This window comes from Pipistrellus hanaki, assembly GCF_964339955.1.
Source record: "Pipistrellus hanaki genome assembly, chromosome: 21".
Lineage (NCBI taxonomy): Eukaryota > Metazoa > Chordata > Mammalia > Chiroptera > Vespertilionidae > Pipistrellus > Pipistrellus hanaki.
The window spans coordinates 6,001,459-6,014,785 of NC_140523.1; the positions used below are offsets into that span (position 1 = coordinate 6,001,459).

A 13,327-nucleotide genomic window follows, 5' to 3' on the forward strand; every position below is an offset into this window, starting at 1 on the left:
TTTCAATTTTTTTTCAAATGTCCATCAGTGTTTCATGAATCAACTACCACCAAGGTCACCTTCTCCCATAATAAATCCCCTAAGTAGCCCTAACCTGTTTTACTCAGTGGATAGAGCACTGGCCTGCGGACTGAAAGGTCCCGGGTTCGATTCCGGTCAAGGGCATGTGCCTTGGATGCGGGCACGTACCCAGTAGGGGGTGTGCAGGAGGCAGCTGATGGATGTTTCTCTCTCATCGATGTTTCTAACTCTCTATCCCTTTCCCTTCCTCTCTGTGAAAAATCAATAAAATATATATTTAAAAATAAATAAATAAATAAATAAATAAATCCCCTAAGTATACTTATTCCTTCTTTCTTTCTTTCTTTCTTTCTTTCTTTTTTTAAATATATTTTATTGATTTTCCACAGAGATGAAGGGAGAGGGATAGTTAGAAACATTGATGAGAGAGAAACATGAACCAGCTGCCTCCTGCACACCCCATACTGGGGATGTGCCCACAACCAAGGTACATGCCCTTGACCGGAATCGAACCTGGGACCTTTCAGTCCACAGGCCGACGCTCAAACCACTGAGCCACACCGGTTTCGGCTCTACTATATTCCTTCCCACGACCAGCCTCGCTCAGACAGAGCTATAGCACACGGAAAGAGCCTTTTATCTGCATTCACATGCTATCAGCTCCCTTCTCCCGATCTTTCTATCCAGCCAGCCGGTCTTTACCTCTTGGCTTCCTCCAAATGACAGAGGTATTCATACGCCACGTTCTGCCGCCGCCTCTCGTCCATCTCCTCCGCGGTGAGTCTCTCGTTGTCCAGGACGGCTGAGACAGGAAAGAATGCGAACAAAAAGAATCCGTAACCTTTCTGAGCGATAAAGGAACGCCACATCATCACATTCCTGCTGGCCACTCGGTCAGGGTAACCCGGGGATGTCAGGGGATAGGCAGGTGGACTAGAATTACTTTTTTTTCTTTTTCTTTTTTTTAAATATATTTTATTGATTTTTTACAGAGAGGATGAGAGAGGGATAGAGAGTTAGAAACATCGATGAGAATCATCCATCAGCTGCCTCCTGCACACTCCCCACTGGGGATGTGCCCGCAAGCCAAGGTACATGCCCTTGACTATAATCGAACCTGGGACCCTTCAGTCCGCAGGCCAACGCTCTATCCACTGAGCCACACCGGTTTCGGCTAGAATGACTTTCTCAAAACAGGAACTAGGGGGTTTCAACTATACCTATCTTACCCTTTAAAAAAAAAAAAAAAAAGCCGGCACCGGTTTTGCTCAGTGGATAGAGAGCGCGTCAGCTTGCGGACTGAAAGGTCCCGGGTTCGATTCCAGTCAAGGGCATGTATCTTGGTTGCGGGCACATCGCCAGTAGGGGGTGTGCAAGAGGCAGCTAGTCGATGACTCTCTCTCATCGATATTTCTAACTCTCTATCCCTCTCTCTTCCTCTCTGTGAAAAATCAATAAAATATATTTAAAAAAAAAAAAAAAAAGGGTATGATAATAGCCGAAACCGGTGTGGCTCAGTAGAGCGTCGGCCTGCAGACTGAAAGGTCCCGGGTTTGATTCCGGTCAAGGGCATGTACCTTGGTTGCGGGCACATCCCCAGTGGGGGGTGTGCAGGAGACAGCTGGTCAATGTTTATAACTCTCTCTCTCTCTCTCTCTCTCTCTCTCTCTCTCTCTCTCCCTTCCTCTCTGTAAAAAAAAAAAAAAAATCAATAAAATATTTTTTTAAAGTATGATAATAAGAATGTGTACAATAGTTTAGCATAACTTGAAAAATAGTAAGTTGACATTTGGAGCCAAGTCTGTCCTTGTCCATCTGCCAGACTTTTTCTTAAATAGAGCTGAAAATGTCATTTCCCTCTTTCATGAATAATCCAAGCCAGCAGTCCAGTCACTGAGAACGAAGTGGCTGTCATTGTGCTGAGTTATTTTACATGCAGTCTCTCACTGAAGCCCCTCGGCAAGCCTGCGATCATCACGCCCATTTCACAGATGAGGAAAACTGAGGCAGGGTGATCTCTGCCCCGTGGCTAACAAGCGGTGGGAGCGGGGCCTGAATTCAAACCTGGGCAAGTCTATCTCAAAAGCCCATGAGGCAGCTGATCAATGATTCACTCTCATCGATGTTTCTAACTCTCTATCCCTCTCTTCCTCTCTGTGAAAAATCAATAAAATATATATATTTTTAAAAAGCCCGTGTGTGTGTGTGTGTGTGTGTGTGTGTGTGTGTGCACGCGCTTCACCTCCAAGCAATCTACCTCTTGCTTGGGCACCCAGGGAACAGAATAAATTCCTAACTCCTCGGAGGATGGCATTCAAGGCCTTTCCCGATTTAGCTCCCACTGCTTTTTTAAACTCTCCCTCCCCTCTCCCTGCCCTTCCCTCTCCTCCCTGACCCCCCCAAACCCCCATTGTGCACTCCACACCCTAATTCCCAGTGCCTTCCTGCTGTTCAGTATCTTAATTTATGCTCTTCCCACTTCAGGCAGCGACCAGGTCTATTGCCCCATCCAACCTGCCAGCAGACTGCTCTGTTCAAATGTCACGGCCTGTGCCCGCCCCACCCCACCCCCACTTCCCCAGGCGGATCCTCAGCCAGGCTCCTCCGTATGCTGAGTTTTCTTTTCCACGCACCTTTTTATCTTTATGACCCCTTATTATTATTATTAATTGTTGGGAGGGACACCAGTCTGTCTCTCTGATTCCAATGTTCTCTGCGGACAGGGACTGGGTCTCAGCTTTTCATGTCCCAAACCTGACACCATGCCTCACGCTTCACTGTGGATGCGTGAAATGATCTTTTTAAAACACACAAACTCAACCTTACGCCCAGAGCATAAAAAAAAATAAAATCGAGCCGAAACCGGTGTGGCTCAGTGGATAGAGCGTCAGCCTACGGACTGAGGGGTCCCGGGTTTGATTCCAGTCAAGGGCATGTGCCTTGGTTGTGGGCACATCCCCAGTGGGGGGGGTGCAGGAGGCAGCTGATGGATGTTTCTCTCTCCTTGATGTTTCTGACTCTCTATCCCTCTCCTTTCCTCTTTGTAAAAAAAATCAATAAAATATATATTTTTAAATAAAAATAAATAAAATAAAATCGAAAAACCTCCAGACTCCGAAGGACTTTCCCCAGGCCAGGGGGAACTATCCCGCCTGCGGTGCAATGACGTCCCAGGGACAGAAAAAAAATGAGGAAGTCAAGAGGGTTTTCTCGTTTTATTGCTTTTGAAATCCTGACGGAGGGAACCCAGCCGGGGGGTGGAAAAGCTGAAGTGACTCGCCCAGCCAGGGCCGCACCTCTCGGCTCGCCCTCCCGGGAGGACCGGGCAGGTCTGGACGCGGGGTGCCCCCTCGCCCGCAGGCAGCACGAGGGCAGCGGCTCCGCGGGAAGAACCAGCGGAGCCCGGGCTCCGGTGCCCGGGACACGCCCTGCGCGGTCCTCCTGCCACCTCACCCCGCCCGCGCCGGCCCCTCAATCTCGGCCGCGCGGGGGGCCGGGCGGGGCTGGGGGAGGCCCTCCGGCCGCAGGGTGCGGGGTACGACGTGGAACCTGCCTGGGGGGGGGGGTCCCCCCTAATCCCCGCCGCCGCCTCAGAGACCGAGGGGCCTCGCCGCCTGCACCCCTCCCGCCCACCGCTCCGGCTCTTCCGGGTCCGCGCGGGCCCGCAGCCGCCCTGCCCCACCCGCCTGGCCGAGCCCCCCGGGAAAACGGCGCCTGAGGGGCAGAGAGCCAGCCCCAACCCCCCCACCCCCACGGAGCCCCGCACTCACAGCCATAGTGCGGCCGGAACACGCTCAGCCCGTCAACCTCCTCGGTGGCGGACATGGCGGCCGAGCCCAGGTCTCTGCTGAGGAAGCGGTGAGACCTTAGAGGCGCGGGCGGCGGTGGCGGCAGCTCCTGCACAGTGCGCGGGCTGCCCTGCCCTCAGGCCCCGCCCCGGGCCCCGAGGCCCCGCCCACACCGCCGGCCCCGCCCTCAGACCCAGCCCTGGTCCCCGAGGCCCCGCCCACATCTCCCGCCCTGGTCCTGAGGCCCCGCCCCACACCTCCGGCCCCGCCCCCAGGCCCCGCCCATATCTCCCGCCCTGGTCCCTGAGGCCCCGCCCACATATGTGCCCCCGCTCTTAGGCCCCGCCCTGGTCCCCAAGGCCCCGCCCACATCTCCCGCCCCGGAGGCCCCGCCCCAGCGGCCGCACCCATGCCGCGCAGGCTGCAGCAGGCGGAAGTGGGCGGGGCACTCACAGGCTGCACCGCCCCCAGCTCCGCCCATACCCCGCCCCGCGTCCTCTAAGGGGCGGGCGAGAGGCGGAAGAAAGTGGGCCCAGCCCGCCCCGCCCGCCAGACTGGCTGGCGACCAGTTCGGCTCGCTCAGGAAAGCCCGACTCCGCCCGCCCTGAAGCCGGGCATCTCATCCGCATCTCGGACAAAACGGATGCCTTTGGCGGTGTCTTGAAATAGAAAAGGTGGGCCAAAACCGGTTTGGCTCAGTGGATGGAGCGTCGGCCTGCGGACTGAAGAGTCTCGGGTTCGATTCCGGTCATGGGCATGTATCTTGGTTGCGGACACATCCCCAGTAGGAGGTGCAAGAGGCAGCTGATCGATGATTTTTCTCTCATCGATGTTTCTAACTTTCTATCCCTCTCTGTAAAAAATCGATAAAAATACATATTTTTTTAAAATAGAAAAGGTGGGCTCCGTGCCTTGCCCTGCCTGCCGAGCCAAACTCTGCACCAAAGGCCCCTGAGGAGGGCGCCCTTTGCAGTAGCCCCGGGGGGTTGGTATTGGACGCCAGGAGGGACCGCAGGGTCTGGCCGTCTGGCCTCAGTTCTCCCCTAGATTCCCCGTTAGTCACCAGGTTTGAACTGCTTGACCTAATGTTTGAGAAGTGGATGCTAAAGCAGGAGAGCTGTACTTGTCCAGACTTACTTCCCTTACTTACATCCCCTGCCACTGATCTTTGCAAGTTCGTCTTTTTAAGTGACTTTTGCCCCTTTTAGGGAGGGCTAGTTTCCCTTGCAGCTTATGCGCTGCCCTTAAAATAATTGTTATTCGACGGATTTCTGTCCTCAGCCCTCTTCCATAGGACCCATTTTATTATTTTTTTATTTTTTTATTTTTTTACTTTTTATTGGTTTTTTACAGAGAGGAAGGGAGAAGGAAAGGGAGAGGGATAGAGAGTTAGAAACATCAATCTGTTGCCTCCTGCACACTCCTTACTAGAGATGTGCCTGCAACCAAGGTATATGCCCTTGACCGGAATCGAACCTGTGACCCTCCTGTCCACAGACTGACGCTCTATCCACTGAGCCAAACTGGTTAGGGCCATAGGACCCATTTTATAACTGAGGAAACAAGCACACAGAGGTTTGGTATTTTGCTCAAGTCCTAAGATTTAGAGTTAGGAATCAGAGCGGGTCTTTCTGATCCTAAAAATCTCTGGCCTGTCACTAACATCACATCCCACTTTATAGATAGACTATCCCTGAGAAGGTGTTTATTCACTTCCGGTACATGCCAGATGGTCTCTGTGAAAACCCTTCAGCAAACATGTATGAACACCCGTGTCCTGGTCTAAAGACAACTGACAGCAGAGACCTAGAAGTTGTGGGAGGAAGCCAGGAAGTCAGCCCAGAATGAAGCTGGGGCTTTGGTTTCCGGGCTGGGGTTAGAATGGGCCACAAGACGCTGCTGCAGACTCAAGGCTGACGACAAAGGATAACTATAAAGACCCATCAAGAGACATGATTAGCCCTGGCCGTTTTGGCTCTGTGGATAGAGCGTCGGCCTGAAGATTGAAGGGGTCCCGGGTTCGATTCCCAGTCAAGGGCATGTACTTTGGTTGCAGGCACATTCCCAGTTGAGGGTGTGCAGGAGGCAGCTGATGGATGTTTCTCTCTCATCGATGTTTCTAACTCTCTCTCCTCTCCCTTCCTCTCTGTAAAAAAATCAATAAAATATATTTAAAAAGAGAGAGGGTCACTAGCCACAGTAGCTAACCTGCGCTTAGCACACAGATGACAGATTCAGAGCCAAAGCCATGCTTGGTAGTAACAGCCGGCTTCTGGCTTCTGGATCCCTAGAATTGTCTCCGAAAGAATCTGATGGGCAGCGGCAGCAGGTGGGATGGACCTGCCGTCCTGGCCGCAGGCAGAGAAGCCAAACATTTGCAGACTGGGACCTCATTGTGGACAAAGAGCCTGGTATCTGGGGCAGAAGGCAGGGTCATACCGGGAGAAGAAGCAGGAAAGTTGACGCCAGAGCCCCTGTCAGGGTCTTACATTCTACATGGAGGACATTCAACTCTCTTCTCATTGGAAGCTAAGTTTTTAAAAGCGGGGAGGGATATAATTTGACGCAACAAAAATGTATGAAATGTTTGCTTTGCACTAGGTACGAACAAGGGCATAAAGTTGAGTTAAACATAGTCCCTGCCCTTTAGACAAGGACACGAATGACTTTACAAGATGAAAATGAAAAGTAAGTGTAGCCGAAACCGGTTCGGCTCAGTGGATAGAGCGTAGGCCTGCGGACTGAAAGGTCCCGGGTTCGATTCCGGTCAAGGGCATGTACCTTGGTTGCGGGCACATCCCCAGTAGGGGGTGTGCAAGAGGCAGCTGATCGACGTTTCTCTCTCATTGATGTTTCTGACTCTCTCTCCCTCTTCCTTACTCTCTGTGAAAAATCAATAAAATATATATTTTTAAAAATAAAAAAATTAAAGTTAAGTGTAATACCAGATGTAGAAAGGGTTACAGAGATCCAAAAGAGATCCCGCCTTACCTGGTTTGGCTCAGTGGATAGAGTGACAGCCTGTGGACTGAAGGGTTCCGGGTTCCATTCCCACCAAGGGCACATGCCCAGGTTGTGGGCTCCATCCCCAGATTAGAAACATTTTATTGATTTTTATTTAAACATATTTTATTGATTTTTTACGGAGAGGAAGAGAGAGGGATAGAGAGTTAGAAACATCAATGAGAGAGAAACATTGATCAGCTGCCTCTTGCACACCCCCTACCTGGGGATGTGCCCGCAACCAAAGTTCATGCCCTTGACCAGAATCAAACCTGGGACCTTTCAGTCCGCAGGCCGACGCTCGATCCACTGAGCCACACCGGTTTTGGCAGATTAGAAACATTTTAAAGTCTGATGAAATAAAGACTTGGCAAGGAAGAATAGTGAAGGGAATTCCTACTGTGAGAATGGAAACCAGCACAACCACTTGGGAGAATAAATTGAAAATATCTAGTTAAGCTTGCGCTTAACCTATGACTTCAGAATTCCATTCTTAGGTGTACATACCCAGAGACTCCTCCTACACATGCACACAGGCAGACATAGTATTTCATCGCAGAAATTCCTGTGACAGCAAAAACCAGGAGTGATCTAAATAGCCATCATCAGAAAAACAGGTAATACCTAGCTGGTTCGGCTCAGTGGGTAGAGCGTCAGCCTGCAGACCAAAGGGTCCCAGGTTCGATTACGGTCAAGGGCACATGCCCAGAGTTGTGGGCTCGATCTCCAGTAGTGGGCGTACAGGAGGCAGCCAATCAATGATTCTGTCTCATCATTGATGTTTCTCTCTCTCCCTCTTTCTTCCTCTCTGAAATCAACAAAAATATATTTAAAAACAAAACAGGTAAATTCTGGTGTGATTATATAGTGAATATTAAAACACAGAAATGAATGAAGGACAACTACATTGAATATGGATGTCTTTCCCAAATATAGTATTGAGGAGGGAAAGTATAAAGTACTTGCCTTGATACCCATTTGTAGACAGTTTAAACAAGCTTATGCAAATCAATATTGTACATTACTTAGGGATCCATCTCAATATTTGCATATAATATAGAGAGAAAGTGTAAATAAATGTAAAGTCATAGGAGTGAAAAATACCAAGTTTAGCAGAGTGCAAAACCGGTTTTGCTCAGTGGATAGAGCGTCGGTCTGCGGACTCAAGGATCCCAAGTTTGATTCCGGTCAAGGGCATGTACTGTACCTTGGTTGCCGGCACATCCCCAGTGCGGTGTGTGCCGGTAGATGTTTCTCTTTCATCGAGATTTCTAACTCTCTGTCCCTCTCTTTTCCTCTCTGTAAAAAAATCAATAAAATATATTAAATAAATAAATAAACAAACAAACAAGGATTGGGGAAGGGGCTGTGATTGAGGAAAGAGTCAAACAAGTATAAATTGCAGGAAATAAAGTGTGTTTTTTATTTTTATTTTTATTGATTTCAGAGAGGAAGGGAAAGGGAGAGATAGAAACATCAATGATGAGAGAGAATCATTGATAGGCTGCCTCCTGCACACCCCCCACTGGGAATCGAGCCCAAAACCCGGGCATGTGCCCTTGACTGGAATTGAACCCGGAACCCTTCAGTCCGCAGGCCGCCGCTCTATTCACTGAGCCAAACCAGCCAGGGCTAAGTGTTTTTTGTTTTTTTAAAAAAATATATTTTATTGATTTTGTACAGAGAGGAAGAAAGAGAGATAGAGAGCTAGAAACATCAACGAGAGAGTCATCATCGATCAGGTGCCTCTTGCACACCCCCCACCGGGGATATGCCCGCATCCAAGGTACATGCCCTTGACTGGAATCGAAACGTCGATGAGAGAGAAACATCGACCAGCTGCCTCTTGCACACCCCCTACCGGGGATATGCCCGCAACCAAGGTACATGCCCTTCAGTCCCCAAGCCGACGTTCTATCCATTGAGCCAAACCAGTTTTGGCTAAGTGTGTTTTTTCTTTCATGTTTTATTAAAGTGTAGTTCACAAAATTTTATTTTATTTTTTTAAATATATTTGATTTTTTTTACAGAGAGGAAGGGAGAGGGAGAAGAATAGAGAGTTAAGCTGAAACCAGTTTGGCTCGGTGGATAGAGCACCAACCTGCAGACTGAAGGGTCCCGGGTTCGATTCCGGTCAAGGGCATGTACCTTGGTTGTGGACACATCCCCAATAGGGGGTGTGCAGGAGGCAATTGATCAATGTTTCTCTCTCATCGATGTTTTTAACTCTCTATCCCTCTCCCTTCCTCTCTGTAAAAAAAAAAAAAATCAATAAAATACATATTTTAAAAATGTTCAACTTCACTGCTAATCAAAGCAATGCAAATGGAACCAGTCTGTACAAATCCTGCCTCTTAAGGGAGCACAACTGTTTTTCAGGGATGAGGGTGTGGGGAGGTGGGTGTTATTTGTCGCTGGCAGCACGGTAAATTGGTACAGTTGGCTCAGAAAACCATTTAGCAAGAAGGAACAAGGGCTGTAAAAACATTCACACCGTGTAGAAATCATGCAAATTGTGGAAATTATTTTTTTTTCTGGGAGGTTGGCACAAGAGGACGATTGAGTTAGCAGGGCCTCTTTTTTTTTTTTTTTAATATATTTCATTGATTTTTTTTTTTTACAGAGAGGAAGAGAGAGGGATAGAGAGTTAGAAACACCGATGAGAGAGAATCATCGATCAGCTGCCTCCTGCAACCCCCCTCTGGGGGATGTGCCCGCAACCAAGGTACGTGCCCTTGACCGGAACCAAACCTGGGACCTTTGAGTCCGCAAGCCGATGCTCTATCCACTGAGCCACACCGGTTTCGGTGGCAGGGCCTCTTGCATTCAGACAGAGGGTCCGAGCTCAGCTGATGACAGAAGGGTGGGCCTATAGCTTTCTGGACATTTCTTTGTATTACATAAAGGGAGGGCTTGTTCCTCAGCCGAAGGGAAAATGAGAAAGTGTGACTGAGAGAAAATGGGAAGGACCAGCCTCCTGTCTGTCCAGGCCCAGGCTCTTGGATGGTCCCTCTTTCTTTTATTCTCAGTATAACTCAACTTTATGAGATTTGAGTGGAGACGGGGAGTCTCTGCCAGAGTGTTCTGTTTCCCTATTAGCTTTTTTCTTGTGAAATATCTTGTAAACAGCCGAAACCAGTTTGGCTCAGTGAATAGAGCGTTGGACTGAAGGGTCCCGGGTTCAATTCCGGTCAAGGGCATGTGCCTTGGTTGTGGGCACATCCCCAGCGGGGGGTGTGCATGAGGCAGCTGATGGATGATTCTCTCTCATTGATGTTTCTGACTCTTTATCTCTCTCCCTTCCTCTCTGTAAAAAATCAATAAAATATATATATTTTTAAAAAATATCTTATAAACAAAAATTTATAAATAATGCAAATTAATTTAAATTTTAAAAAAAATTTAAACTCTGTGTACTCAGCACCCAGCTTAAGAAATAGAACTTAGTATTCTTCTTTCTCATTTCAGTCAACCTCTACCCTGGCTTTGATAAATCCTTTGTTTTCTTTTTCTTTCTTTCTTTCTTTTTTTTTTTTTTTAAATATATTTTATTGATTTTTTTTTTACAGAGAGGAAGAGAGAGAGATAGAGAGCTAGAAACATTGATAAGAGAGAAACATCGACCAGCTGCCTCCTGCACCCCCCCCACCAGGGATGTCCTGCAACCAATGTACATGCCCTTGACCGGAATCGAACCTGGGACCTTTCAGTCCACAGACTGGTGCTCTAGCTAGCCACTGAGCCAAACCCGTTTCGGCTCTTTCTTAAAAAAAAAAAAAAAAAAAAAAAAAAAAAAAAAAAAAATTTATATATATATATATATATATATATATATATATATACAATATATATATACAATATATATGTATATATTTTATTGATTTCAGAGAGGAAAGGAGAAGGAGAGAGAGATAGAAACATCACTGATGAGAGAGAACCATTGATCAGCTGCCTCCTGCACACCCCACACTGGGGATTGAGCCTGCAACCCAGGCATGTGTGCCCTTGGCCAGATGTTAACGCTACTGAGCTGGGTGTACAGTTTGAGAACCACTGTACTGAAAGAACCAGATTTTTTTCCTGGTCAATTATCTGACTTCCCTGACAAAGAAAGGGCTTAGGCAATCAGCAGTTCTGGCCCCTCATGAGTTAAAGCCCTCAGGGGCATTCCATGGACTGGAAGGGAACAAATTAGAGTTTGGAGGCTGACGTAAGTAATTTAGTCTGAATAACACAAGGAGGCTTTTAAGAAAACCTTCAGGCACCAATTTTTCCCGCTAGAGTATTGAACACCCCACACACACCCTCCTTAACCCCTTGTATCTGCCCTTACCTGCCCACTCTTATTCCTTCAGGACCAAGGGGATCCAGCCCAGAATCCTGTAAAGCTCCCGGGAACTTAGGGTACCCGCCTCCATCATTTCCAACTTCCGAGCGGCCTGATGGATATACCATGTTTCCCCCAAAATAAGACATCCTCCGAAAATAAGACCTACTTACAGATTTCCTTCTGAGTGAAATATAAGGCATCCCCCCGAAAATAAGGCCCCCCCTAGGCTAAACATGAGAGATTTGGCCCACTGATTCTGAAAGAAATGGAGTCACAAGAAATTCACCAGGAAATTCAGGAATTGGATTGTTAGGATGATGTTCCAGAAGATGATGACATGATTGTCATTGAATCAATGAGTACATTCTTGATACTGTAGGATTCACAGTTTGTCTGGTTTGTGTTGACAACTACTGTACTACCGTTCCGTATACAGGGAATAAATTTCCTTTATTTTCATTTAACAATAAATGTGTACTGTATTCTTCTTCATGGAAAAATAAGACATCCCCTGAAAATAAGACCTAGCGCATCTTTGGGAGCAAAAATTAATATAAGACACTGTCTTATTTTCGGGGAAACAGGGTAACACGATACACTGACAAAGCCCAGAGCGGATCGGGTCTGTGTTGCTGACAGGAGACCTGCAGCCAGGACCTGGCTCGTCTGTCAACTACGTGATCCACAGCGAGCGGTTTGGCCTTTTTCAAGCTTTAGGTTTTCAACAAGTGGAAAAAAAAGCAGCCTGTCCTTAGGAGTGAAAATGAGACATCTGGAGAATTATTACCCAGAGTTCCTCGGGAGGGAGGGAAAAGAGACACATTTGCAACAAGACTGTAACTTTAGAGATATTACACTTTATGGTTTAATAACAAAGTGCTCGCGTGCATGCGTGCGTGCGTACTAAGCTCTCACAGCCACCTAGCAATGTAGGGAAGGTAGGGACTGACAAAGGCAGAAGTCTGGCCAAGGTCAAGTGTCAGGGCCAGAACTCAAACAGCTCACCTTCTCGGAGAAGTCAGTGGTTTTTTGTTGTTGTTGTTGTTGTTGTTTTTAATATATTTTATTGATTTTTTTACAGAGAAGAAGAGAGATAGAGAGTTAGAAACATCGATGAGAGAGAAACATCAATCAGCTGCCTCCTGCACACCGCCCTCTGGGGATGTGCCCGCAACCAAGGTACATGCCCTTGACCGGAATCGAACCTGGGACCTTTCAGTCCGCAGGTCGATGCTCCATCCACTGAGCCACTCCAGTTTCGGAGAAAGTCAATGTTCTTGCCAACACCGCCTTTCCTCAGTGCATTTCAATTAAACACAGGAATGTACCGGTGTGTGAAATGAATGACCCTAAGAGGGTCACCGAGTTCCAGTAACTTAAAACTAAAAGGCAGCCGAAACCGGTTTGGCTCAGTGGATAGAGAGTCGGTCTGCGGACTGAAGGGTCCCCGGTTCGATTCCGGTCAAGGGCATGTACCTTGGTTGCGGGCACATCCCCGGTAGGGGGTGTGCAAGAGGCAGCTGGTCGATGTTTCTCTCTCATCGACGTTTCTAGCTCTCTATCTCTCTCCCTTCCTCTCTGTAAAAAAATCAATAAAATATATTAAAAAAAACTAAAAGGCAAAGGACCCAGCAGGTTGGAAAACAGCCGGATGCCGGGAAGGCCCCTGTGGCTCAGTGGTCTCAGGAATCTTGCTTCACCAGGTGACAGTCCTCCTCCAGGCCCCTCTGGCTTGCTTGTCTCTGCATCTTCCGGTGCCTCGGATGGCAGCAAACCTCCAGCCGGAGTGCCTCAGGCACTGCTGCTGCACAGAACAAGGCGTCTGAAAATCTCTCAGCCGCTTAGTAACAAGACCACAAACATCCTCTTGGTAATTCTGCCTCGTCATGGCGATGAGACATCTGGTGACTAAATGCCTGCCTGGCACTGGCTCCGGAGAGTGTTCCATTGTTTTATTCAATACGGGCGCTCACACCCCAAATCTCCCGATGCCAACCTCATGGCTTGCAAGTCCTCGGGTCTCGGGGCGGCCCTGATAAAGGCCTTACTGTGTAATGAGGCGGATAGAAGCAACCAGCTTTTAAGGGGCAGGCACAATACTTAGAGGGCTTTATCTAAGATCTCGAATATTAATCATTTTAGGGATAATGGGACCGCTTTGTTACTGAGCAAAGCTTGGTGCCGG

At 48.1% G+C, this 13,327-nt stretch overlaps 1 protein-coding gene across 1 annotated transcript in view; it reads right to left on the minus strand.

Moving 5' to 3' along the window:
* Positions 1-3,954, minus strand: part of IQGAP1 (IQ motif containing GTPase activating protein 1) — a 106,679-nt gene extending 102,725 nt beyond the window's left edge. Inside the window, exons 1-2 of the mRNA XM_084869014.1 lie at positions 3,792-3,954; positions 724-823 (exon numbers count right to left, since the gene is read on the minus strand). Coding sequence (XP_084725140.1) covers positions 724-823; positions 3,792-3,846 — 155 coding nt within the window. The 5' untranslated portion in view covers positions 3,847-3,954. The remainder of the gene's footprint in view (positions 1-723; positions 824-3,791) is intronic.
* Positions 3,955-13,327: the final 9,373 nt, after the last annotated feature.